The sequence below is a fragment of the Leopardus geoffroyi genome, chromosome D3 (genome assembly GCF_018350155.1).
Source record: "Leopardus geoffroyi isolate Oge1 chromosome D3, O.geoffroyi_Oge1_pat1.0, whole genome shotgun sequence".
Taxonomy (NCBI): domain Eukaryota; kingdom Metazoa; phylum Chordata; class Mammalia; order Carnivora; family Felidae; genus Leopardus; species Leopardus geoffroyi.
This window is the reverse complement of record NC_059339.1, coordinates 9,591,889-9,619,882: the sequence shown is the minus strand read 5'-3', so window position 1 is coordinate 9,619,882 and position 27,994 is coordinate 9,591,889. Positions and strand designations below refer to the sequence as shown.

At 48.9% G+C, this 27,994-nt stretch overlaps 2 protein-coding genes across 2 annotated transcripts in view; one reads left to right on the top strand and one right to left on the bottom strand.

Annotated features, from left to right (window-relative positions):
• On the bottom strand, nucleotides 1–27,969 carry ALDH2 (aldehyde dehydrogenase 2 family member). The gene is made up of 13 exons (XM_045456991.1): nucleotides 27,777–27,969; nucleotides 16,410–16,514; nucleotides 15,248–15,388; nucleotides 14,070–14,149; nucleotides 11,838–11,949; nucleotides 11,243–11,371; nucleotides 10,694–10,807; nucleotides 8,917–9,019; nucleotides 8,165–8,349; nucleotides 5,781–5,945; nucleotides 3,956–4,113; nucleotides 2,502–2,616; nucleotides 1–438 (listed from the first exon to the last, which is right to left on the bottom strand). Exons 1-13 carry the CDS (start codon nucleotides 27,888–27,890, stop codon nucleotides 406–408), a joined length of 1,554 nt encoding a protein of 517 aa, XP_045312947.1. The 5' UTR covers nucleotides 27,891–27,969; the 3' UTR covers nucleotides 1–405.
• Nucleotides 27,103–27,994, top strand: part of LOC123587324 (BRCA1 associated protein) — a 96,744-nt gene continuing 95,852 nt past the window's right edge. Inside the window, exon 1 of the mRNA XM_045456989.1 lies at nucleotides 27,103–27,558. Coding sequence (XP_045312945.1) covers nucleotides 27,486–27,558 — 73 coding nt within the window. The 5' untranslated portion in view covers nucleotides 27,103–27,485. The remainder of the gene's footprint in view (nucleotides 27,559–27,994) is intronic.

Genomic DNA, 27,994 nt, shown 5'->3' with positions numbered 1-27,994 from the left:
TGAACAGCAGCATTGTTTTTAATGAATTTGAGGCCAGAATGCAAAGCAAGATGCTAGCTGTTGCTCTGACTTGTTAGTACAAGTGTCAACAATGGCTTTTTGTGCCCCCGTTAAAGGCAAGTTACAGAAGTGTATCAGATGGACAGGATGAGACACTCGAATCTAGTTTGGAAAAATCAGCCTGATAGCTAGCAGTATTGTTGCAGTTTAAAGGGCTTCCCACATACTCTTTGCCTCACACCCACCCCATTTATCAATTCAAATTCTGGGACTTTCTTGGTCAAAAGATTTTGTGGGAGAATTTCTTTTTTGAGACTTTTAGGGTGCAAGGTCATTTTCTTGGTTTTGCTGCCGATGTCCTTGATCTCTCCACTGCTGGATGAGTGGGGAAGTTGGCACAGTTCTTCAGGAGTTCTTCTGAGGCACTTTGATCGTGACCTGTAAGAGGGGTGCAGAGCAGCTGTTAAATCTTCATGCTTCCCTCTGATCTATAGGCGCTCTCAGCAGGGTGTGGCCAAGGATGAGCACAAGGGCTTTCTTCACTCTGACATCTTGATGGCCAACTGGCCAGTCCCAGGAACACAGCCAGGGCTATGTTCTGTGTGACATCACTCCCTGCCTCCCCTTCACCCACTCATTTTTGATTGTCGTGGGGCAGAAGAGGGTGGAGCTGCTGTGGCATCTAGTAGGTGGAAGTCAGGAATGCTCAATGAACATCCTACCCTGCACAGGATGCCCCACAACAAACAATGACCCGACCCCAAATGTCCATAGTGCTGGGGTTGAGAGACCTTGATCTAGATCCATATTTTCCTCAAAAAGAATCAAAGTAAGGAAAAATATAACGTGCTGAAGCTCGCAGGTGCCTCAATGTGTCAAGTGGAAAGATTCCAGATTCAGATGGATTTGGGGTCAAATCCCAGCTTTATCCCCTCCTGGGCAAGTACTTCACCTCTGTGTGCCCTGCTTCCTAATCTATAAGATGGGATAACGGTTCTCTTTCATGGGGTTGTTGTGAGCACTGAATGAGATAATGTGCATAAGGAAGTCTAGCAGATTCTGGCACCAAGTAATCACTTAGTAAATACGAGTTCAAAAGAAGACATTTTCTTGGCAGTCCCCCAGGCAACCTCAGACTTCTGAAACGTTTTTGAGCCTAATCTTGTTAGGAGCATCACTTGAGTTCCCAAAGCTCAAAGTACAGGGCTCTTTATCATGAGCACAAAGCCTAGGGCCCGGCACTGGCTGAACCAGCTTTGCCGCCTTCACCTGCAGCCGCTAACCCTCCAGCCATCAAGTCCTGCTACTTCCCATTCTCTCCAACACCCCAGAGCCCTAGGCCTCCTGTGTCAGCGGCTTACACTTGGATTCCAGCATGAACCACCTCAACTCAAGCCTCTTCTTGGGCTCTCCCCGCAACCTGCAGTCAGTCCTTAGATACTGCAGCTCCCGGGTCTCAGTCCTAGCACCCCTTACACCATACCTAAATAATCCCATCATCATTTTGAGGAACAGTTATAGACCAACGTCTGTAGGTTCAAACCTGGGTCTCACCTCTTGTGTATATGGGACAATTTTAAATAAACAAGGAAACGTGTTGATTTTATTCCAGTGAGCTTTGAGAACACAAGTTGTGGCTTACTAAACTGAGTACTGAGACCGCTGTCTGCCCTTCTCACTCTGCTCCCCCTGGCTGGTTTGCTTGCCCTGAACCTTCTCTTTCCCAATCCTGGGAAGGCCCTACTCAGCCCATTTCTCTTTTCTTTAAATATTACTTGTGAGTTTGTTTCCTGGTTAAACTGTAATTAATGTCCACTGTAGAGAAAATTATTTTCACTTTGGTGCCTTTTTTTCCAGTCTTTTCCATAGTAAATAAAGGTACGCGAGTACCTTTAAATTATATATAGCCTTTAAACTGGGCTTATATTGCATGTATTACTTCGTATCCTGCCTTTTCATTTTAAAGGATGATGATTTTCTATGTCTGATATCCTATAAAAATATTTTTACTGGCTACTTAGTACACCATGATTTGGGTGTTCCATAATTTATTGGGCATTTAGTCACATCTGACTTTTTCATCTTTGAGAGCTAATGCAGTGATGAATATTTAAGGATTAATACTTTCCTTGTACTTCTGATTAGCTCCTCCGGCTCTATTCCTATCACTGACATTATGAAATCAAAGGATATTGGTAATATTTATGGCCCTCGGTATCTAATGCCTCACAGCCTGATTCTCATTAGAAGTCTTTCCCCACTGCTTTGGACCACAGGATCTTTCCTTCCTTTCAAGTCTTGCAGAACTTGACGTATAACAAAGCCTAGCAAAGGACTATGTAGGCGTAGTGGTGGCCGAGTCCTAAGTTATTTCTCACAAGACACAGCAAACACTGGGTCTTCACCCTCTTCTGTGGCTTCCGTGGCTTAAAACCAGAAACTAGTAACAAGTAGTGATGGAGTCTAGCGTGAGGGAGAGCTGAGAGGGCGCCCATACTCACCGTTTTCACTTCAGTGTACGCCTGCAGCCCATACTCTCCTAGCTCCCGGCCATTCCCGGACATCTTGTAGCCTCCGAACGGTGACTGGGCCCCAAACACATCATAGCAGTTGACCCTATAATTTGAAACAGAATTTCAGAAGTAACTGTTGGGAGATATGTGTCATACCCCTCAGACCTCCTGAATTTCCCTAAAATGTTATGGAGGGAAAATGGATGGGTAGTACCATAGTAATAACCAGCCGTGTAGGAGCCAACAGCAAACCACATGAAATAAAGCCATAAGTCGTCATCCTTTGTGATGTGGTCACAGATGAATGTCAGGAACAGGGAGCACCACATGATAGCTTCCCATTTTAATGAGTAATTTTTGCTAATTAGATGCTAAGCTCTTTTTGCAGTTCTTAAAAATTAAATTTCAATTGAATTTAAAATCACCACTTTACACAATTCAGTGGATTATAGCAGATTCAGTGTTGTGTAACCATCACCTCTATCTAATTCCAGAACACTTCTATCACCCCAAAAAGAACCCTTTACCCAATAAGCAGTTATTCCCCATTCCCCTGCTCTCCAGCCCCTGGAAGTCCTAATCTACTTTCTGTCTCTATGGATGTGTCTGTTCTGGACATTTCATATAAATGGATTCACACAACATGTGGCCTTTTGTGTCTGGCTTCTTTCACTTAGTATCACATTTTCAAGGTTCATCTATTTTTACAGAATAGATGAACCACTTCATCAGTGGTGGTAGTATCAGCACTTTATTCCTTTTTATGACTCAATGATACTTCATTGTGTGGCTAGACATTTTATATATCCATTCATCAGCCGATGGACATCTAGGTTGTTTCCACCTTTTGGATATTGTCAGTAATCTAGTATGAACATTCGGATACACTTTCTTGTGTGGATGTATGCTTTTCTTTCTCTTGGGTATATGCCTAGGAGTACAATTGCTGGGTCCTATGGTAATTCTACATCTAACTCACTGAGGAGCTGCCAGACTGTCTTCCATAATGGCGGCAACATTTTACATTCCCACCAGCAATATGTGAAGGTTCAAATTTCTCTACATCCTCATTAACACTGTTTTGTTTTTTTTAAATAACAGCCATCCTAGTGGGTGTGAAGTAGGTGCTTAGCTCTTAAGACCACTATTACATAGGTGTAGACACTCAGCTCTTATCTCCTACTCTTGTTCAGCTTAGTAAGGAGCCCCCAGTCATCCATCTGCTTGCCCCAGAACAAAGCTGCATGGGCCTATGTACTGGAGGGAAGTTTAATCTCCTAGAGGAGAGGGGATGGGAAATCTCTGTCTGCTATACCACACCCTGACCCAGGAGGAACTGAGCCCAGCATCCCAAATTCTGGGATATGAGCACTAAATTCCAAAAAAAACCCTGGCTTGGGGATCCCTGCCTGGGCTGTAAGGGGCTGCTAGGAGGCTCTTACCACACAGTGCCAGCCTGGAGGGCTTGGGACAGATAATTGGCCTTGTCCAAGTCCTTGGTGAAGACAGCTGCAGCCAGCCCATACTTGGAACTGTTGGCTCTCCCAATGACTTCCTCTATGGTCTTGAACTTCAGGATCTGCATCACTGGCCCAAAGATCTGTGGTACAAGAGTGGACAGTGGAAGGGTGGGGCAGACATGGAAACCAGCTATGCAGCTTTCCAGTGCTGAGCAGATGATTGCTCAAGCCCCCAGCGATACCCCAACAGTTCCACAGGGAGACAACAGTTCCCAAGCTCAGTGAAACACAAAGGTAAGAAAGCTAATGGGGATTGGTTACCTTCTATACACCACGTGCTTAACATAGCCTATCTTATTTCTAAACAATCCTGCAAGGCAGGGGTTCCTGGCATGTTATATGTAGATTTAGTTTCAAAGAATTTGTATCAGTTGTTCAGCAAGGCACACGCCAGAAGCTGAAGAAGTAACTGTGAACAGAACAGTGTCTGTGCTCTCAAGACATCCAGGTTCATCCTGTACTTTCCCTGACCTGTTCCTGGCATAAACCATTTCTTCAAGGAATCCCGGTTCTCTTTAGTGGAGAATGAGATTCAAAAACCAAGACATGGGGGCCAGGTGTGCTTGCTGCTGTCCAGGTGTGGCCACTGTCAGCTCTATCAGGGCAGGGCACTGGAAGGAGGGGACTAGAAGCGATCCTGATGTAATCGATGGTTTGAAGGCAACCATTAACCGGCAGTGTGATGGGAGCCCACAGGAGCTCCCAGCCTGACTGAGTGCAGAGGAGGGGTATCAGGGGAGGCTTCCCAGAAGTGACAGCCAAGCTGTGATACAACAGGAACAGAAACTGGCCAAACCGGCGTGCAGGTGGGGAGCAGGGAGGAGGGAAATGGAGTTCCAGGCATAAGCACACCCAGCGCCCATCCTCGTGCTTCCACTAATAGGAAGCAGGACTTCTTGAAGAAATGGCTGATTCCAGGACTGCCTGGTGAGTGTCAAGACGGGTGGGAGAAGAGTGCCAGGAGCTCATCACGGTTGGAGCAGGGCTGTGAGATGGGGCATCGTGGAAGTGGCAAAGGAGAGGCACCCCCCAACCCTTCTGGAAAATTGATATTTGAGATTTCAGAAAAGGCATCAAAGTAGTCGTGATGGAAAAAGAGGCAGAACTCTGTTGGACTTTCTTACCCTGATTTTGCATTTTAATATTATTTTATTTTGAATTATATATGAAAGGGGAAATACTTTCCCTGCATAAAGCTGCTAAGAGGCTTAATCCGAGGGAAGCGGAGCACGTGTGAACCCCATGAGGGCAGGGAACACGTCTTGGAATACCTCTGGATCTCCAGGGTCTGTAAAGAGCCTGGCACATAGTAGGCATTCAATAAATAGTTGTGAAGCGAATGAATGAATGAGACAGAGCTGCTGCCCTGTGCTCAAAATGAGTGCCGAGGGGGAGATCATCGGGAATCTTGCCGTGTGGGGAAGTCACAGCCCTTTGGTCTAGTCCACTGTCCTGCTTCTATGAAGATTATAAAAGGGCTGAGCAGAATCATTCCTTGACTCCTGGCTACAGGGAGCAGAACACAAAGGGCCCGGAGGCCATGCAAGGAAATTTGGAAGTTCTCCCCAACAGTGGGTGGAGGTGGAAGAGGAGAGTGACCAGATCAGATGGAGTTGTAAATAATTTGTCTTAGGCACAGAGCCAGGATTTGGCCCAAAGCCAGCGGAAGGATCATGGTATGAAGATGCCAGACTTAAATGTCTATTTCTCCTAAAAACATTCCCCAGAGTGCTGGCCCCATGCTAACCTCCTCCTTGGCGATGGTCATGCCGTCTTGCACATCTCCAAACACAGTGGGCTGGATGAAGTAGCCACGGTCAGCAGCCGCCCCTCCACCACACAGCAGCTTCGCCCCCTCCTCCTTCCCAGATTTGATATAACCGAGGACCTTCTGAAACTGAGTTTTGTCCACCTGCAGGGGCGGGGGGGGGGGGGGGAAGGGGGCGGGAAGAAGACCCAAATTTCAGAGACGCTAGGGCCAGACCTCTCCTACTTCAGGCTTCTAAGCGCACAGGCAGTGGGACAATGGGCCAAGCTTAGGAATAAGCAAGGCACAGGGAGGAACTACAAAGGGCCAAAAAACATAAGAAAAGGTTCAACCAGCCTCATTAAGCCCTCAAAGAAATGCATATCAAACCAACCCATCGTTTATTTTCCAACTCTGAGGTTACTAAGAATTTAAAATAGTAAGAAAAATACACGTGCTTGCTTTGGCAGCACGTAGACTAAAACTGGAACAATAAATACATCAACAATAAATACAATCCTATTTTTGTTAAACATACAAAAATGTAACAGGGGGGTTATCTGTGGGGAAAGGACATGGAAGGGGGCCACGGGGGTCTTATTTTTTCCTTTAAACACTTTTTATTAAAATTTCTATACAAGTTTGTATTACCCTACTAATTAGATAGCCACAAACTACAAAGAAAAATGAGAGAGAAAAAGAGATGTTGGGATTCACAGCAGCACTATTCACAATAGCTGAAAAGTAGAAACAACCCAAGTACCCATCAGCAGATGACTAGATAAAGAAAATGCAATATGTCTATACAATGGTATATTATTCAGCCATAAAAGGGAATAAGCTATCAAGTCACAAAAAGACACGGAGGAAAGCTAAATGCACATTGTTAAGTAAAAGAAGCCAATCTGTAAAGGTTATATACCGTATGATTCCAGCTGTAGAACATTCTGGAAAAGGCAAAACAGAGACAGTAAAAAGATCGGTGGTTGCCTAGGGTTGAGAGTACAGAAGGCATGAATAGGTGGAGCACAGGGGAATTTCAGGGCATTGGAACTATTCTGTATGATACTGGGCCGGTGGATACAGTCTTTATACCTTTGTCCGCACCCACAGAATGCAACACCAAGAGTGAACCCAAAGGTAAACTACGTTCTTTAGTTAACAATAATATATCACATTGGCTCGTCAGCTACAACAAATGTACCACACGAGTGCAAGAGGTCAAAGTCAAGAATGAGGGAAACCAGGGGCGTGGGCTGGGGGAGTGAAGAGGTATTTGAGAACGCCGTACTTTCTGCTCATGTTTCTATAAACCTAAATGGCTCTAAAAAATTGTCTGTTAATTAAAGGGGGAAAAAAAGGCTGCCTTGGCCAGCCCTGGAGCCTGGGGAGTGGACACCAGCAGCACACACCTTCAGGGGGATGGGGCCTGCAGAAAGGCACGCGTGGACCCCAGAAGTGGGCGCAGGGACCTGTGGGAGCCAGGAGCACCCCCGACCCTGTGGACTCCTCCCTTCTGGGGGAGGCCGGTGCATGACCCTGTGGAGAGAGAGCCTGGGACACGCTGGGTCTAAGGATAATGCTGGAAAAAGGCCCAGGACATGAGAGGAAATGGTGGGCAGAGGCACTATAATTTTTTTGTTGTAATTATTATTGACTATAGTTTTATTGGTTAAAATGAATACATGTTCCGGTTTAAAAAAATATATATACACACACACACACACACACACACACACACACGTTTGTTTAAACCAAATAGCTCAGAAGAGTATAAAGTGAAATAAAGTCCCTCTGCTACCCATGCCATGGCCCTCAGTCCCACTCCCCAAAGATAACCACGGTTAACAGATACCTGTGTGTCCTTTTAGTAGATGCATTTTTACGGATGGCCAAGGTCTTTTTTTGAGAGAGAGAAAATGAGAGCAGGGGAGGGACAGAGACACAGGGAGACTAAGAATCCCAAGCAGGCTCCATGCTGTCAGCACTGAGCCTGATGCGGGGCTCGATCTAATGAACCCGTGAGATCATGACCTGAGCCGAAATCAACAGTAAGATGCCTAATCGACTGAGCCACCCAGGCACCCCAACATGCATTCCTTTTTACATAGACATTTCTAGTACTTATTATGTGTAAGAGATTTACATATTGCTTTCCATTACTGATTTCCACTTCAAAGCCAGCCTGTGAGTCAGGAAAGGTGGTCCTTATGGATGAGCAAACAGTGGCTCAGAGAGGGTATGTGGCTTCCCAGGGACACCCAGCTGGTACATGGCAGAACTGAGACTTGAAGCCAAGGCTGCCTGCCTCTGAGTTTGAGACCTTTGCTGCTTCTCCATGCTAACTCTGGACACCCTGACCCACCTGTAGCAGCTGGGCTCACCTGTGGCCCCTGCTCCGTCTGGCTGTCAAAGGGGTTCCCAACTACGCGAGACTTGGCCCGGGCGACACTCCGCTCCACAAACTCAGCATAAACATCTTCTTGCACAAAGGTCCGGGAGCCCGCACAGCAGCACTGGCCCTGGTTGAAGAACAGGGCAAAGTGGGCCTGCTCCACGGCCCAGTTCACTGGGGGGGCAGAAAGGCAACCATGAGAAGAGACAGAGGACAAACCTTGTCCCAGGGGCTGCCTACCCCCTTAACCTGTTCACGCCACCAATAGGACCCTGTGCCCACAAGACAGACCTGATCTCTCCCTTCTTGGGGTGTGGACACCCAGCACACAGTCACAGAAAGAGTGGCAGTCACAGCCCTCCGTGGTAACAGACAAGGGCGGTGGGAGGACTGACCCAGCCAGCCTACAGCACTCGGGGAAGGCAAATCAGGGCGCCAGGCAGGACCAGGAAAAGGGAGGAAATGGTGGAAGAGCAGTCTGGCCCAAGAGAAAGTGTGCAGTAGGGTTGGAAACGGAGCAGCCCAGCTCGGCTGGGTGACGGAGCAAAGAGGGGAGAAGCCAGGGAGAAACCGGGTCATGCGGGCTGGAGGGCCACACTGTAGACTCTGACTTTGATCCTGAGGCCCGGGGGCCAGAAACCGAGTCCAGTGGGTGCTGATGCTCATAGAAGTGACTGGAACCACAGTGTGGACAGCCAGCGGCTGCCTTCACCCCACACCTACTCCTCCCAGAAGACTTACTGTCTGCATCCGACATAATGATATTGGGGCTCTTTCCCCCCAGCTCCAGGGTCACTCTCTTGAGGTTACTGCTCCCTGCAGCAATCTGGATCAGGTGGCCAACCTGTGCGGAAGCAGAGACCCAGACAAGCTCTTGATAGCAGAAAAAAAAGAACCACATGCTCTCCTGGGTACAGGCCGAAGGATCCCACAACTTGAGGGAGCAGCTGGATTACAAGAGACCAGGAGAATTTCACCCAATCTATTCACTTACCCCTGCTGTCCCATGCCTCTGAGCTCCTAAGATGACAGTGACTGTGACCACATGAGCAGAGTCACTGCTGTGTGGCTTCTACATGCTGAGCACTGCCTACAAACCAGACACTGTGCCGAGTGCTTTGTGTTTGTAAGTTCAATCCTCGCAGTGACCTCAAAGATAGACAGGACTCTTTTCCTCGATTTAGAAATGTGGGCACTACGGCTCAGAGTGGTCAAGTCACTTGCCCTAAGTGGTAAATGTGGCATTAGAACTCACACTCGGGCAGTGTGAATCCATCACCAGTTCAAATCATTATCCCGTCTCCTTCCCACAGTGTTGTGAGGGTGGTCCCCCAGCCCATGGCGCACTCTGTGAGGGCAAGGGTGGGATACTTCTCAGCTCCTTATTCCCAGAGCCTGGCACAAAGCCGCCCTGAACCTATTTGAATGAACACATGCATCTCTGTCAGGAAACCGTCCCCTCTGCAAGATTCTCAAGATTGAGGCATAAATGTAGGCACTAACAAAGCAAACAAAGAACCGGGACCGTATTACCTCGGCATTGTTTCTGCCCTCCTGGCATTGCCATCACTGCGTACAGGCTGAATATTTGAAGGTGTCTTTTTCTCAGGGGGAACTGTCTGAAGAGCATGTTCATTACATTATTCAGTGTGCCTTCTCTGAAGTCATGCACTGAACCCTCCCAAGAATTCAAGGAGAGGAAAAAGTTCCTCTTTAGAAGGAATTCTGTCCCTGCTTCGAAGGAGATGATGTGTAGGGAATCCCCAGACACCCTGCTTCTCCAGGGCCTGGCACAGAGCAGCATAATCCCCTTGCTCATTCATTCATTCATTCATTCATCCATTCACTTATTGAGCACTTGCTCTGAGCCAGACCTTTGCCCAGCACTTGATAAACTTCATCTTACTGGTTCCCATCCTAGGAGATGGGTGCCATTCTCCTCCCCATTTTACAGATGAGACGGAGGCCGTGGGACACTAAGTGACTTGCCCATGATCACACAGCTGGCAAGTGCTACTGGAACAGTAAGACTCCGAAGCACATTATCTTTCCCACTACACCATACAAACCGCCTCTACCGCCTAGATATTGCCATCCTCATTTTAAAGACAACAAATGGAGCCCCAAAAACATTCAGTGAATCACCCCATGTCACAATGGCGAGGCTGGGATTGGAACTCCTGTCTTTCTGAAGCCCATGCTCTGTAACTGTCAGGGCAGTGCTGGTCAAGGAGCCTGACACAGCTGAGGGGCTGGGCAGGCAGTCACGAAGTCTAGATGGTCTCGGCATCTTTATTCCATGCATGATGCTGGCCCTGAAACAGCATCCAGAGCGTCAACCAACCCATGAAGGGCTCCACTCTGACAGTCACTGCCCTCGCTCAAGCTACTCAGAGGCAGTCTTGGGGGACCCCCCACCATGCATCACCCAGAGGCTAATCTTCAATGCTGCATCCTTGAGGACAGTGGGAACTTGGGCCAAATGTACCACACGCTTGAGATCCTGGTGATGTCTTACCTCAGTGGAGCCCGTGAAGGCTACTTTGTCCACATCCTGATGGGAGGCGATGGCAGCCCCAGCTGTGGGGCCAAATCCAGGGATAATATTGACCACACCAGGGGGAAAGCCAGCCTGTATGCAAACAGCCAGGGACACTTGGAATCATTCTCCTGCTCCAAAGCGTTTGGACAGAAGGACACACACCCCTCCCCGAGAGACTAAAGCAGCCTGCCTGGTACCCGAGTAAGCAGATGCCAGTCTTGTGGGGTACTGCTCAGGAATTCCAAATGGCACGGCAGAGAACCTGCTATTGGGGGTTCCCTGTGGCTGTTGTCTCTTCTCAGTGGCATTCACTTAGAAAAATTTTCATTCTTCAAAGGGGTCTGGCAGTGAAACTGTACCGTAGATATAAGGTGAGAGGGGCCATTTTGGCTGATCTGTGATGAGGTGTGGGGGTTGGGGAGGGCTTGGTCCCTGCTCTACAAATACCCGCCCTCCTAAGCTCCCCCCCCAGGAGCAAGTCTGTACAAGGGCATTCAGAGGTCAAGACAGACACAAACCACACACCTCCTTAATGAGGTTGGCCACGTAGAGGGCGGTGAGTGGAGTCTGCTCAGCCACCTTCATCACAACCACGTTTCCGGTCGCCAGGGCTGGGCCCAGTTTCCAGGCTTGCATCAGGAGCGGGAAGTTCCACTGCAAGAAAAAACAGCCGCTCCTGGAACCTCAGCTGAGGGCTGCAGCGGCCCGTGACAGCGGCAGCCCAGGTCATGGAAGCAGCACTGGCACCTCTGAGCCCCTGGTGCTACCCCCACGACTCAATTGTGAGTTTCAGATGGATGGACACAGCAGGTGGACCAGAACACGGTGACTCATGCTCGTCAGAGCTTTCTCCATACTAGGCTCTGTGCTGAGTTGTTGTATCATGTCCCCAGTGTCCCTTCCGCTTCTCAGGTAAGGAAACCGAGTCTTGGGATAAAGGATTTGCCACGGATGGCAGTGCTGGTTGGCTTTTTAAAGCCTGTGTTCTTAGCCACCACCCAGGCCACCCTCTGACATCACCCCGCAGACACCCCGCCTTTGTAATTAGCCTGTTGGGATCGCTGCATCTCAAGGCATTCCTGATAAACCTTCATTTGTTTATTATGAAGCTGGCACTCACCGGAATGATCTGCCCGCACACCCCGACAGGTTCATGGCGGGTATAACTGAAGAAGTCCCCATCGATGGGAATGGTTTTCCCATGGTACTTATCAGCCCAGCCAGCATAATAACTTAAAAAGAAAAATCCAAGCTTAATCAATGACAGTCAGGGACCCCTGTGAACCCTGGCAGAAAGAGAAGATTCAGACCCAATTAAGTCTTTCTGGTAATTGCTCTTACTCTTGGCTTATTTCCAGAAACACTTAAATAGCTTCAAGGGGCACAGTAATCCACTCTGGGTAACTAACCTCTAAACCTCAGAATCACCTAGGTTGCTTGTAAAAAACACCACATTCCCGGCACCCACTTCCAACCTACTCAATCTGGAGTGCTGGGGAGTCCCAGGAATCTGTATTTTTAAGAAATAAACCAGCCCAGCACCACAGATTAGCATGAGAGCCATGGACTGAATCTGGTAGAGAAGTGCAAACCTATCCAACAGCTGGTACTTCCTGTGTGCAGAGCCCCAAACTAAGGCTGGGGGAACAGCCACCAGAAACAAATCCTCAACTGGCCCAACCCCTTGGAAAGTTTACCAGCTAGATGCACAGGGACACAGGGGACAGAAAAGCCCAGCAGATTAGAGTGGGGGAGAAAGGAGCAGTGTGTTTCCAGTACATAATGATTAAGTTTTCAGGGCAGTAGGAAAAACGAGAGAAGGGGAAAGATGGAATGTGCGGTAACAGGAAGAGTTTGGAAATAAATGTGACTGCCAGGGAGAATCTGAGCCCCAGGCTGACCTGGCTTTGAACACAGGTCTGTGAACCTGGGGAGAAACGCAGCCAGGGAGTTACCAATCTATACAAGGGAAGGCACGGCCGCTCCCTTCCCACTAGCCTGTATTACATGGGTTTTCAGGCCTCAGAACGGTTACTTAATCAGCACGAAGGCATATTCCTAAAATCAGGAAGGCATGGGACTCTGCCCAAGCTTCAGCAGGCTGCTCTCTCTGGGACACCCTTGCAGAGTGTTCTAATCTTGCCACTCCTGTCATTTGGGACTGGAAAATTCTTTGATGTGCAGGCTGTGCTGTGCACTGTCGGATTTTTAGCAGCATCCCTGGCCGCTGCGCGCTAGATGCCAGTAGCACCCTTCCCCCCATGCTGTGACAACCAAAAATGTCTCCAGACATTGCCAGCCGTCACCTGGGAGATGTGACTACCCTGGTTGAGAACCCATCATGTTGTACAACCCCCACTTTTCTGGCACTGCTTCTTCCCCTCTTTGTCCCCAGCGTCACAGGGGGAGCAGTCCCCCCGTGCACAATGATCTGTCCACCCGGACCACAACTGATCAGATTGAAGGCCAGCCAATCAGGGTGGCATCTGGCCCCTGAGTCTGGCATTAGACTTTGGCACTTGGCAGGAATTCGGCATTTGGACTAAGGGATTGCGATGTAGTCTGGTAGGATCACGCATACGGAAGCAAGCCCAGGTGCGGAAAGCCGGCCTCCAGCACACAGACTGGCCCTGAAGGAGGCGAGAGGTAATCGAGAGAAGGATGAAGCAAGAGGGCCAAGATGCACCGTGGTGATGCTCAGCGACCTTCTGGATTCAAGACCCCCAACTCTCCACAGTGCCCAAGGTAGGCTGAGTCTACTTGTTAAGCTACAACCCAAAGGACCCTCACAAAGCTCTTATTCCTCAGCCTGCGTTTCTTGGTCATTAGGATGTTTGATTAAACTAAACCCAAAGCCAGCAAGAAGGAAATAATAAAGACCAGAACAGAGACAGATGAAATCGAGAACAGGAAAACAACAGAGGAAATCAACAAAACCAAAAGTGAGTTCTTTCCAGAAGTCACCAAACTGACAAAGCATTTGCTAGACTAAGAAAAAAAGGTAGAAGACACAAACAACTGAAATCACAAATGAAAGCAGGGACATCGTAAGATAAGAGAATGTGTAAGAGAATGTGAACAATTGTAGCCAACAAATGAGATAACCTACATAAAATGGGCAAATTCCAACTAACGTACAAATTACCAAAACTGCCTCAAGAAGGAAGAGAAAGTGCTTATGAGTAAATTACAGTTTTGAAATTGAGGGATTTTCTCATAAGACAGAGTCTCATAGAACATGTTTCTCTAACTCCTGTGATCCTTTTACACATTATTATTCTATTTCTCCCCCCGCAACACTTGCTCCCCTGTGGCACAGCCAGAGCAAAGAACAGGAAGCCCGAGCCCATACCGGAGGCATTTAAGGACCATGTCCAAATCCACCAGGTAGGAGATGACGTAGGGCTTGCCGTTATCCAGCGTCTCCAAGGCCTGAGAAGAGAGAACGATGAGCAGAGAACTAACTGCAGGCACAGGACTGCCTTACAGCACTCGCAGTAGGGGACGACCAGCACTGAAGCTCAGCATGGATCAGGGCTGACGGCCACTTTGTGCCATGGAATGCCGTGGCATTTCTGGCCCATCGCCTCTCCCTCTCCAAAGACAGGAAAGTGAGGGGTGGGGAGGGAATGGTGCACCAACAAGCACACGTTTCCAGGTTCTGCTGTAAGCCACATCTGAGCCCTTGCTGGGAATAAGAGACCCACATGGGAGCTGAGAGAGCAAAGTGCCAGTGGGTAATGGTGCGAATCATCAATCACGAGCTAGAAAGGGGAAACCAGGCTGCCCAGCCCAGTCTGAGAAGCACCCTTTAGGGTGAAACTGGAAGGACATGTAGGAGGTAACTAGGCAAAGGGAAAGGTACAACTGATGACAAAGGGAAGAGCACCCCAAGCAGAAGGAACAGCATGTGCAAAGGCCCTGATGCCTCAAAGAAGCCTAGCAGTCGGGAAGTTGAGGGAAGGCTGGTGAGCTGAGCTGTAGGCGGGGGGGGGGGGGGGGTCGGGGGGGGTGCCCATAGTCCGGCATGAGTTGGGAGATGGAGTCAGACCCAGCAGGGCCTTGTAGACCGTGTTGAGAGAACAGGAGTTTATCCTAAGGATATAGAGGATGCCATGGAAGGCTTGAGACCATGGTATAATTTACTTTCTAGAAGGTTCACTTTGGCTGCTCTTTGCAGATTGGACTGGGGAGAGGCAAGGATGTTGCCTCCTGGTTTCTTCTGCTTCTGGCAGCCAGAAAGAAGGCCTGCCATACGGAGGGGCTGTGAGAACAGTGTCCATCCCTGGGGGTCTCTGGGAAGGCTCCCCTGTGGCTCCCCTCTCCCTCTCCCAGTCTCCTCCTTTCTTAGCCATCATAGGAGACACTGAGAGGCTGGTTGGTACAGGGGTGGTACAGGGGTGTATCCCAAAGGTGTCCAGCCTATGCCATTCTGACCAGTTACATGTCAGCAATGCAACCCCCTTCCCAGCTGTCCGTGAGAAGCCCATTCACCATGTGGGATGAGAGAGGAGGGAGCTGAGAACTCACTGCCAGGTAGGTCCGGTCCCGCTCAATCAGATCAGCCAGGCGGTTCAGCAGGCGGCCCCTATCGGATGCGTCCATGCGGCGCCAGGGTGAGCCCCACTGGAAGGCGTCCCGGGCAGCCTTTACTGCCTTGTCCACATCTTCCTGGAAAACACCCACCAGGGCAGCTCAGGCCTTCTCGGTGAAAACTGCCTCCAATTACCACGCGCCCTGCTGCCAAGCAACACCCAGGGGGCTTCAGTCAATGCCTGTGTGGAAACCTGCCCCAAACAGTCCCTCCCCACCACGGAGGGCTCTCTGCCTGACAAGCTTCAGACTCTCCCTTCCAGAGTCATGGAGGAAATGAGGACCCTGACAGTTTCCGTTTCTGTATTTTCTTTTTTATTTTTTTAAGACAGTATATGAATATTTTAGATCTGCATCTTCATTTTTTTTTAATGTTTTTTACCTTGAGAGTGGGAGAGAGGCAGAGAGAGAGGGAGAGAGAGCATCCCAAGCAGGCTCCGTGCTATCAGCACAGAGCCCGATGTGGGACTCAAACTCACAAACCGTGAGATCGTGACTTGAGCTAAAACCAAGAGTCAGATGCTTAACTGACTGAGCCACCCAGGCACCCCAACTGTTTCTGTATTTTCATTTCAGAGTCCCCAAAAGTGTTCTGGAGAGAGTCATTCAGGGGCCAGTGCTTAGAATTTGATCATTTCCCCCCTCCTGCTAAGAAAGCAAGCGCAGCCAATAACCATCCCTTCTGAGATGACTGGTAATGTCCCCCAAGTGAAGGTTTAACCAGCTTCCCCCTTCTTGGGGAAGCTGTAAAATAACACAGCTAGCATTTTTCGTATAGGGAAATGTATATCAGGAGGCTGGGAGCATGGTTTTCATTAATATTAAACATACTTAGGGATGCCTGGGTGGCTCAGTTGGTTGAGCGTCCAGCTCTTGGTTTTGGCTCGGGTAATGATCCCAGGGTTATGGGATTGAGCCCTGCGTTGAGCTCTGCGCTGAGTGTGGAGCCTGCTTGAGACTCACACACACACACACACTCACTCTCTCTCTCTCTCTCTCTCTCCCTCTGCTCCTTGACCCTGTTTTCTTGCTGTCTAACTTAAAAATAATAAGCCATCCTTGCCCACCCATGCCCTGAGGGTAAGTCACCAATTCTCACCTTGTCTCCTTCAGCTACCTGACAGATGACTTCTCCAGTGGATGGATTGACGGTGGGGAATGTTTTCCTGCTGACAGCATCGTGCCACTCATTGTTTATGAAGATCTACAGTGAGAAGGAAGAAAGTTCTCAGGACCAGCTCTCAACCCAGTGCTGAGAACCAGCAATTTAAAAAAAACAAAAACATCAGAACAAACCTGAATTAGCCTCTCAGAGTGATGTGGCGTGAGGTTTAAAGCCCAGCCTTGGGGACCACCAAGTTGGAATGCCCACTCTGCCAAGGGACTTGGGGTGAGTTCTTGGCCTTGGTTTCCCTGATCTGGGAAATGAACGGAATGCACTCCTACCTTATCAGTTATGTGTCTCCATTGTTGGGTCACATCTCACAACTCAAGTGGCTCACACGACTTGTTATTTTCTTACAGTCATGCCCACTGACTGCGCTCAGGGCTCAGCTGGGCTCACGTAGGGGCTTGCAGGGCAAAGGTACCCGGGACTGGGTGTGCAGGAGGGCTCTGCGCTCACAAGGCCTCGTTTCTGCCACCAAACTCCACTGGGCAGTGTGAGTCACAGGCCCAGTCCGGACCTTGGGGAGGGGAAGGAGCCTTCACCTTGAGAGGAGCAGCAAAGAATTTGCAACCATGTTTCCTCTACCACACTACGGCACAGGGCTGTTATTCAGTAAATATTTAGTGAACACCAACAACGGGCCCTGCTCTAAGGCTGAGGACACAGTGGAAACCCAACCCAGTAAGGACCTCTCTCTCACGGGAGCTGGTGTTCTGGTGGGCACAGACAGTAGAGAAGCAATCAGATACACAAGGCAACCTCAGATTGCAGTGGTAGGTGCACAGGAGAAAATGAGGATACAGAGAGGGTCCTGAAGTGGGGGAAGATAGGGAACTTCAGCTGGGATGGTCGGGTGGGTCTGAGGAGCAGATATTTCACTGGAGCCCTGACTGATGAAAAGGAGCCAGCCGCAGGAAGAATGGGAGGATAAGCAGTCCAAGCAGTAGGAACTGCAAGTGCAAAGGCCCTGGGGTAAGAATAAGTCTGGTGCATTTGAGAAAAAACAAAAGTGGCCAGAGTTACTGGTGAACCAAGAAGAAGTGCTAGGAGATGGGGTCAGAGAAGGAGTGTGGGTCCTGCGAAGCCCTCAGTTCAGCGCCTGGCAGCAGCCTGGCAGCAACCGCTGTTTTCTGTTTTCGCTGTTGGGAGGTCTAACAGCAACCAAGTGGAGAAAGACCACATGGTTTTATGAAGTCAATGGCAGGGAGATGGAAGCCTCTCCATTCACTCAGAGAAAGGACCCTTGCCCAAAGCTGCTTAATTAAGTGCCAGAATTTTCTCTCTGCTTCTAAGAGCCAGCTGATGGCTTCAGGGGATAACAGGGAAGAAATCTCCCAGCAAGCTGTTGTTCTCCTGCAGGCTGGGGAAACTGGTCTGGTGAGGGGAGGAGGTATTTTGTCACTTTACCAGGACTGCGTAAATGTCACAGTCAGGGTGACCGTCAGTCCAAGGCCACTGTGCCTTCCTTCCTCAAGGGCTCTCCTTGGCCCCAGCATCCCAAAATGGCCTGGCTTAGGACCCTGGGGAGTCATCTCCAGTTACTCTGGGCCACAGTCCAGGACCACAAACGAGACCAGGCCACCAAGCAAAGCGTGGAGTCTGGTTCGTGCCAGGGCCAGAGATTTCAGGACCAGCAGGCTCCAGGGAGGTCTGGCCCAACCTTGTGGTCAAGAGCAGAGTCAGGATGAGCACCGGATGAATCCGGGCTCTTTTTTTTTTTTTTTTTAACTTTTTTTTTTAATGTTTATTTTTTTTTTTTTTTTTTGAGGGAGAGAGACAGAGCATGAGTGGGGGAGGGGCACAGACAGAGAGGGAGACATAGAATCTGAAACAGGTTCCAGGCTCTGAGCTGTCAGCACAGAGCCTGGTGCCGGGCTCAAACTCAGGAACGGCGAGATCATGACCTGAGCCAAAGTCGGGCACTCAACCGACTGAGCCACCCAGGCGCCCTGAATCCGGGCTCTTTTGATCCTTGTTGTGTCGCACGGGGCAAGGCATTGCTTTTGCTTCCTCGTCTGCAGAGTGGGAATCATTGCAGTGGCCCTCATCACGAGGCACGTGAGGGCTTCAAGCATATGCACCGAGCTTCGCATGGAGTTAAGCGTGCAATGCTGGTGCCGGTGGGAGTGGGCGCAGGAAGGAGTCGGTTAGGAAAGGTCCACCGGGGGTCACGTTCCCAGGCTCAAATTTGGTCTTTTGGTGGAATCTGTAGCTGTGTACCTAAGTAAGAGGCTCTTGGCATCTGGCAGGAGGAGCACATAGGTAAGCATCAGCTGGAGTCTCTGGAAGTATGTTCGTGTGGTTGGTTTTGCATTAGTTGGTTGATCGTTAATCTGGAGGGAATTGAGACCTTTATTGCCGAGAAGCAGGCAATGGGTAGTTTCCAGTGGAGGGAAGGGATGTGGCAAAAAGAATTCTGGGTGACTGTGAGTTCAAGTTGGACACGGCCACGGCTGGCCACGCCCTGCATAAGTGCTTCCCTGAGAACCGATTTCCTCCAGTCAGAGCCCAGGTCTGCCTTCAAGGAGGCCAGAACTCGTTTCTTAATCTCCATCTTCACGGTTTACATACTGACCAACAGCGGGTTTGATTTTGAGGTTTTATTCTGGGTGGTGTAAAATGCACCAACCTCTAAGCCACACAGAATCTCGAATCTCGGCTCTGCCCCTCATCTGCTGTGACCTTGGGCTTCCAGATTGCTTCATGGGTCCCTGGGGAGAAGGCGTGTGGGGGCGGATGTGAGGATTAAATGCATCAAGGGGTGTAAAGCCCCTAAGCCAGGAGCCCACACACAGTGGATCTTACCACAGCAGTCACTGCAACATTACTCTAGATCCTGTGGTACTCTCAGGTTAAAGATTTTTGGGATTTGTATTATTTCCTGTACCGCGGCATACTAAATTAGTTTGTCCTGAAAAAGTTTTAATTGTCATTTTGCAAAGATCAGGAAGTAGAAAGCAGAGAGTGGGCCAGTCAGCTGCTCTCCTAGTCCTCACCCCCTCCTCCCTGTCCCCGAATCTTAGACTAGGACCCTGGGAAGACCACTCCCTGGCACCTGTTTGCCTTTCAAAGCCCTGAATTTGCTGGGTCACTTTCCGCTGTTGAATTTTCAACAATCCATCCTGCCTTCTAACTGATCAAATAAGCCGGAATCTGCCTAGCAGGAACCTAGAATCTTCCTTCTGTTTAGAATTCCCATTTCCCTCCTCCTAGAGCCAGACGTCAGTGGCCTCCCTGACCTGCCCTCCAATGGGGACGGATGGGCCTCTGCCATAGTTTTGCTTCAAGTGAGGAGAGCCTCACAGCAATTTCATTTATGTAAGCATGAGGGCAGACATCAGGCCAAATGTTTCATAACCTCCTGCCCAAAACCCAAAGCTTCACTTCTCTAACAGGCTATTAAGCCTGGGGGGTGGGGATGGGGGATGGGGCCCTCCCAGCTCACACTTCCTTATGCGAGTTTCTAGAAGCAGAGCAATATGCAGAGTGATATCCCAGTGACATTAGGAGCTGACACTTTGAATCTGGACTGCTGGCAAAACTCATAGAGCTTTTCCATCAACATGCTTTATTTTCTACACATTTTAACAGACACATCGCCCTTCGTTTTGTGTAAGTTGGGATTCACCATCCACGCAGTCAAAAGTTTTAACAGAGTGCCATCACCATGCTGAGCACTGAGTGAAAAAGCATCCTGGCTCCTTGAGCTAAAAAGTCCTGTGGAGGAGAGACACCATCTACAAGCCCACATACAAAGCGAGAAGCAGAAACAAACGGGTGACAGTGAGGAACAGACCAGGAAGTCAGATGGCACCCGAGGGGGGCGCCTGAAGGAAGAGCTTGGGCATAGGAGGAACCAAAAGGGCCCCCTGGCTGCAGAGTGAGGGGGCAGGACAGCAGAGGGGGCTCTGGATCCCACCCCTGCCGTGTGCAGGTGGCTGTGCTGGTGTTAGGGGTGCAGAGAGTACAGGACACACGTGCGAGCCTCCATGCTGTGTGGAGACCATCGGCTCTCCATTTCTTAACTTGCTTTTCTCACATTACTCCACAACCAGATGGCTCCATTATTTTAAGCAACACAGCATTCCTCCACAGTTTACATAACCATTTCCTACGCGTGCACTTCCAGGACAGATTCCACTATTCCCAACGATGCCGCTGCAGCAAACATCCTTGGACATGTACCTTTGTGAACTTGGGACAGATTACTGTACAGACGCCAAAACTGCTGAGTTAGAGGATTACACGACCCTTGGCCGCATCCAGAAACTTGGGTGGTGTGGTGAGTGCCTAGAAGTTGGGGCAGGGACAGCAGAGGTGGGACCCCAGGGAAGAGGCTTAACCAAGGTGAAGACAGAGCACTATTTCAAAGCCACCTCCACCCCATGGCAGTGGACAGTCATAATCTGCCCAAAGTCTCCGGTAAGAGGTTAAATGGTGTTCAGTAGCTCCAGTTTAAGGAGACAGGATGCTTTGATAGATCAAAGAACTGGGGATCTGTTACCTGGGAAATCTGCATCCCTGGAATATGTTACTTTCCCCAAGGGTGAGGGAGCAGATGGGGTGGTTCTCTGTGGTGGGGAGACTCGTGCTGGCATTTGCTTTTCAGTGGCAGTTAGGTAACTCATGTCCGATAGAAAGCAGATGCTATCTTTTCTATTACAAGATCCTAAGAAAATAAGTTCAAGACAAACACTGAATGCCACACACATTCACGTTTCTCCACGTAATCCTCTAGAAACCTCAGGGTCAATTTAGAATTAAGGTCAAGGGCAGCGACCTCCCTTAGACTTGCTGGAGACATTCTGGCTCCTGATCCCAGCCCTCTCCTCCCCTCCTCAGCTCCCAGGGTCTTTCTTTTTTTTTTTTTTTTTTTTAAATTTTTTTTTTTTTTAATGTTTATTTATTTTTGAGAGAGACAGAGAGAGAGTGTGAGGAAGGGAGAGAGAAAGAGGGAGACACAGAATCTGAATCAGGCTCCAGGCTCTGAGCTGTCAACACAGAGCCTGATGTGGGGCTCAAACTCACAAATCGTGAGATCATGACCTGAACCGAAGTCAGATGCTTAACCGACTGAGCCACCCAGGCGCCCCTCCCAGGGTCTTTCCTTATGCGTTCCTGGATTTTTTTTCACCACTTCCACGATGGGAGGCTTGGTTCTACTATGGACTGTCTGCCATGCAGGCATGGTTTCAACTTGTTGATATTCTTTGGGCTTATGATTTGGCAAACCCCCATCTTGCTGCAATCACTTCCCTTGTTGGACAATTTTAGCACTCCCTGCATGTCTCCACATTCTTATTCACATTAACTCCCAAATGCTCTGAAAATACCCCTCCTAAGTGGAAATACTGCGTTTCCATTCCTTGCTCCTGGAACACGAAATTACAAACACAGTTTCATAAATGGCAACCATTCATGCCTTCAATAAATATTTACTGAGCAGCAATTATATTCTGATTTCGGTGCTAGGTGCTAGGTATACACATGTGAACACAAACACGGCACCTCCCTCCTAATTTCAAATATTCCGAGTCAAGATATTACAAAGATGTGAATATCTACATCCTTGTTTGACCACAGGGCCTGGTCACGAGGCAGCACAGCATGTGGCTAAGGGCATGCATGTCAGAGTTGGACCTTGGTTTCATACTTACTACTTAATGTGAACATGACCTCCCTGGGTCTCAGTTTCCTCATCTGCAAGATGAGGTACTACGATACCTGGTTCGTACAGTTGCCGGAGGGATGAAAGGTGAAAAGGTAGTTACGTGTCCTCAGCACAGGGCCCGAAAGATCCTAAATGATCAGTAACCATGATTATTCAATCAGGGGAAACGTACACATGTCCACAACACACATACCTGTCCTTTCAACTTGACCTCAATACCATAAACTTTCTTGGAGCCCAGTCACCTGTAACTCAGTGTGTTCCCACAGATTCTGGGGAGGCAGGAGGTAATGAGAAGCATTTGTATTCACTCATAACAGAACTGTTGTTAAAAGCAGAAGAATCTGGGGCGCCTGGGTGGCGCAGTCGGTTAAGCGTCCGACTTCAGCCAGGTCACGATCTCGCGGTCTGTGAGTTCGAGCCCCGCGTCGGGCTCTGGGCTGATGGCTCAGAGCCTGGAGCCTGTTTCCGATTCTGTGTCTCCCTCTCTCTCTGCCCCTCCCCCGTTCATGCTCTGTCTCTCTCTGTCCCAAAAATAAATAAACGTTGAAAAAAAAAAAAAAATTATAAAAAAAAAAAAAAAAGCAGAAGAATCTAGGTAGGTCTGGTAAAATCCTCTAATTCTCTGGGTTGCCTGAATGTATTATTTCTACAAAAGATCGTAAAACTCCTACACAAGCAATAAAACCAGTATGATCACTGTGGAGATATTTCACTTGATTCATTCAGCATAAAAGCCACTTCAAACCACTGCCTAGCCCAACACAGGTTTTAGCTCATTATGTAAGAATCTCCCAAGGAAAACAAGGAAAATCAAATTCCTATTCTGTATATATTCTACCTGTTAGCAGTGATTATCTGCAGGTATGAGATAATCAGAGGCCTGTCACTTTCTTTTTTTCTTTTTATGTTTGCTTACAGGTTACTTACTTTTAAAGAAACAAAATATTTAAAGAAAGCCAAAGTTCCCTACGGTCACTGCCTGCCAGCAAATTCCCTATGCAGCACCCCTCCCTGCCACCACCCGACCCCCTCACCCCTGGCACTCACGGCCCTCACACCAATGAGCTTTTTCCTTCCTGTACATTTTTATACATTTTATATGGAGATAGGTCTATTCACATTCAATGTAAAGTTTGGGGTAGTTTTAATTAGTTTCACTCCCCCCCCCCTTGAAACATTCATTGTTTTTCAGGCCCATTATTCATACAGCTCTAGCTAATTCCTGTAACTAGCACATGCATTGAATTATTCCTCCCTGTAACTATAACATATGTTGTTCATCTGCCTCCCTATGGATGGCAAGCTGGCTTCCTGAGTTTTTTGCCCATATAAACTACGTGACAATGAACATCTGTGCATGCCTATATATATTTCCAGTGAGTTTCTACCTCACAGACCTCTGTAATGTTTGACTTTTTGTACTGAGGATGTATTAATATTGTAATCAGAAAATCCTATATAATAGGAAGATCCTTTCTTAATTTCCTTGTCAGTTCTCCCTTTAGTTCCTGAGTGGTGTGGTCAAGAAGCTAAGAATAGAAGACACAAACTTAATTCACCCCAAGCCCCCATTTCAGCTTTCCCACAACCTAACTCAACCCTTCAGAAAACAAGTTACAACTACAACAGCACCCACATAATGGAGTTACATCGCATTATCTTGTAAGCTCAACAGCATCACTGTTCTCACAGCTTTTACTTACGGCTAAATAAATATGGAGGCACAGGGAGCCATGAGCCGGGCATTTGCTAAGGGCTGTATCAGGATGACCCCACTTCATCCTCACAGCAACCCTATCTATGATGTAGATGGGATTTTTACCCCATTGTACAGGTGTGGTAGCTGAGGTACAGAGCTCAGCTCTGTACCACCCTCCATATCGCCCTGTTCCCTGCCGTATTTTTCTCCACAGCACTGATTGCCTTGGCCACATTATGCATTTCCCTTATTTGTCTGTCTCTACCATCCACCCACAAACTTCCCACAGGCAGGGATTCCTGTCTGTTTTGTTTATTGGAACTGGGAGTACTCAGGAAATGTCTGTTGAATGAATGAACCTGCCCAAGTCAGCACTAACGGGTGGCAGGCAGTCTGAGTCCAGAGCATAACATGGTATCTAACAATATTCTCTTCTTCATTATTATTATCAACCAACGTGGGGAGTCAGGAAGACGGCGGAGTAGGAGGATCCTGAGCTCACCCTGTCCCACAGACATACCAAGAGAACAGCTACATCTATTCAACTAACTCCAAAAACGACCTGAAGACTGGTAGAACAGACCTTCCACAGTTTGTCATAAAGAGGAGGCCATACTGAAAAGGGCAGGAAGGGCAGAGACACGGGCACCAAACCCCTGGCGAGACTCCCACAAACAGAGGGACACCACAAGCACGGAGAAGCAAAACCAAGAGATCAGATCCTACACCAGGCACGCCCAGCACTGGGGTCTAACATTGGGAAGACAAGTCCCCATAGTATCTGGCTATGAAAATCAGTGCGGCTTGACTTCAGGAGCTTTTAAAATCCACAGAGCTTGGGGTGCCTGGGTGGCTCAGTCGGTTAAGCGTCCGACTTCGGCTCAGGTCATGATCTCACGGTCCGTGAGTTCGAGCCCCGCGTCGGGCTCTGTGCTGACAGCTCAGAGCCTGGAGCCTTTTTCAGATTCTGTGTCTCCCTCTCTCTCTGACCCTCCCCCGTTCATGCTCTGTCTCTCTCTGTCTCAAAAATAAATAAACGTTAAAAAAAAAATTTTTTTTAATAAATAAGTAAATAAATAAATAAATAAATAAATAAATAAAATCCACAGAGCTTAACTCGGGGCATTTTATTATCAACCAACACGAATTGGTGATGTTGAAGATAGAAGTATTAGTCACACTCCATCCAGAGAGGTAACTTTGCTGAAGCCACAGTCCCTTGGGTTTTCCTTTAAGTTGTCTTCCGAGGTCTTAATTACTCTCCAAGTCAGGAAAGAAAAGAAGAATGAAAAATGAAAATCAGTTTATTGACAGAGATGTGTCCCCGAAACTGCCAAGGATAAGAAATGTTGGTCTTCAAGAAACCTGGCCATCAGTTTCCCCTACAGGTCCCTGCTTGTGAGTTGGGGAAGGAGAATGTGTCCTGAAATCGTCCTAACCCAACCAGTAAATCTACCCCACCCTGAAGCCTCACTCAAGACAAGTAGAGGCAAGAGGACCCCAGGAAGGTGGACCAAACCACTCCCCTCAACTTCTTTCAGATTGAGAAAAAGAGGTGACAAGGAGAAGACCTGTTGCCTGACCCCTCTTACCCATCCAGATGAGACCCAACAAGCCTGAAATACGACATTTCCCCCCAAAGCCCAAACACCTCCCCTCCCCGAAGATGCCCTTGGCAAGAACACCGCCTGTGGGAAGAACTCCTTTTTGGGAAACTCAACTCCAGAATAGTTGAATGAACTTAAAGGATCCAGCAACACCTCAGACAAATGTCCAGGAATGTGATCTACTTTGTACTTAGAGCCCCTGGCTCCTAGAGACAGATTTTTCAGATAAGGCTTTGGCATGCTTGCCAGCAGGTTGGCAACAACTTAACACTGAAAACAGCCCAAGGAACTTTAAGAATAGCCAGTTCCAGCATGGTGGGATGCTTTGCAACCTTTGGGAAGAATAAACAAGATATAAATGTATTAATTGAGAAAGATAAGTCAGGTACACTGTTCAATGAGACAGTGCTTCAGTACAGTAAGTGCTAGCATCTCATTTATGTAAAAAAAAAATCTGGTGCATGCTCGCTCATGTGCGCGCGCGCGCGCACACACACACACACACACACACACACACACACACACACAATACAAGATCACAGACCTACGTGTTAACAGTGCTCTTGGAGAGAGTGGAATGGGGTCTGGGAGAAGTTTTACGGTACTCAGCATTTTTGCAGTGAGCTAATGTTACTTTTATGATCTCAAAAAATGTGATAAAGAAAAGCAGCTGTGGGGAGATTTCACTCTTCTCCCCCCAACTTACATCCCCAGACTGAATCTGGAGAGCAGGAATCGTGCTATCTACAAGTCCCACATGCATGTACATTTGAAGGCCATTCCCTCACCTCCACATGACCACAGAGGAGGAAGATCTTAATTAGATCTCGTGCCCACAAAGGCTTGGGAGGCTGACAATTTTCCCTGAAGGATATTTCTGCATGATCTTTTTGATGTTCAAGTCTTCCAAGCTTTAGCTCCTCATTAGGCAGCCTACCGAAAGAACAAGAGCTGCTGCATTTGGGGCCTGTGTGATGCAAAAGGAGTTTTATCTCTTGTTTCTATTGCCTCGCCAAAGTGACCATTTGTAACACTCCTTCCAACATACAGCTGAGCCTTTAGCCACCACCTGTGCACAGTTCTGCAGCCCCGCTCCGGGCCAGACAAGCAGGTCCGCAGCTGAAAGTGAGTTGGCCAGGGACTGGCTCTACAGCACCCTACATCAGCAGTGACCCCTGAGTTCCAACCCTGAGTTGCATTCTGTAGTAGCACAGAATGTTCTGGGTAGAGGCTTTCTCTGGGGATTCTAGATGTGAACCCCAACTTTGACACTGGGCAGCCCATGAAACCTCTCTGCAACTCAACCTTGTTTGTTCACCTGTAAAACGTCTGCGATCACGGTACCCACCTAACTCGGCTGTTTTAAGGCTTGAGCGGTACAACAAAACGGCGGCAGGTGCAAAAGCTGTGCACGGGAGCTGTTACTGCTCTTAAGTGCTTACCAAGCGCGTGAGGCCCCGGGGTTGCCCTCTGACCCACTTCCCACTTTTCGGAAGAAACTCAGGTTCACAGAAGGGCAGTTTGCTGCACCTACAACACAAACTCTTCATAATCATTTCCTTCTCTGTGAATTCCAGCACTTTACCCAAACTCAAAGATCAAAAGAGAAAATATTCCAGAGTCCTGCTAGAGCAAGAAATTGGCCTCTGTCAGTGTTACCCAGGAAGGCCTCTCCTTGGTTTGCTGGAAGAAAGCCAGCTCCTTGGAAGGCGCGGACACCCTTTGGGGACTGCACCCCGGAGGCGCGAGTCCCGCACCCTTTCCCAGTTCCCAGCAGTGGACATGGGCTCTACCCGCCCTGCGGCCTTGCCTTTTCCTTAGCGAATGGGTGAACTTTGGCTGAAAAGGGCCTTTTCCTTTTGTTTTTCCGTTCGGACTTCCTTGGACGCGGGCAAGAATTAAGGATTCAGAAATAACCACGGAAAAGACAGAAAAGCTCCTGCTAAGAGGGACTTTGGTGGACATGTCGTCCGGGTGGGTGGCGAAGGCCCTGTGCAGACACCGCGGCGACTAAGAGGCCGGGAGGGATGAGGGGGTGGGCGAGAAAATGGAACCAAGAGAACTGGCGCAGGAAAGCGGCCGGCGGCCGGACGAAAACAGGTAAGTCACATCTGGATAATGAAACGGGGGGCGGGGGCTGCCAGAGGCGGTGAAGGGGCCAAAACGGTAGCGGGGAGGGAAGGTGTGCGTAAAGATCAAGCGCAGCAAACCCCTCGAGCCCCAACTGGGTAAACTGGAGCCCGAAGAGGCCCAGAGCCTTCCCAGCCGGCGAGCGCCGTCTCCGCGAGAGAACAAAGCCCCGGGGCCAACGGCCTCACCTGGTTGAAGAGGACTTCAGGCTGCTGGTTGGGGGCCGGTACCGCCTGGGTGGCGGCGGCCGACAGGAGGCGGCGGCCCAGGCGAGGCCCGAGACTGGCAGCGGCGCGGAACATGCTGCGGCGGGAGCGGGCGCGCGAGACGTTGCTCGGACAACTTGGACAAGGCTGCCGGCTGGGGAGGTGGAGGGAGAAGGGGATCACGGCGACCGCGACCTCTC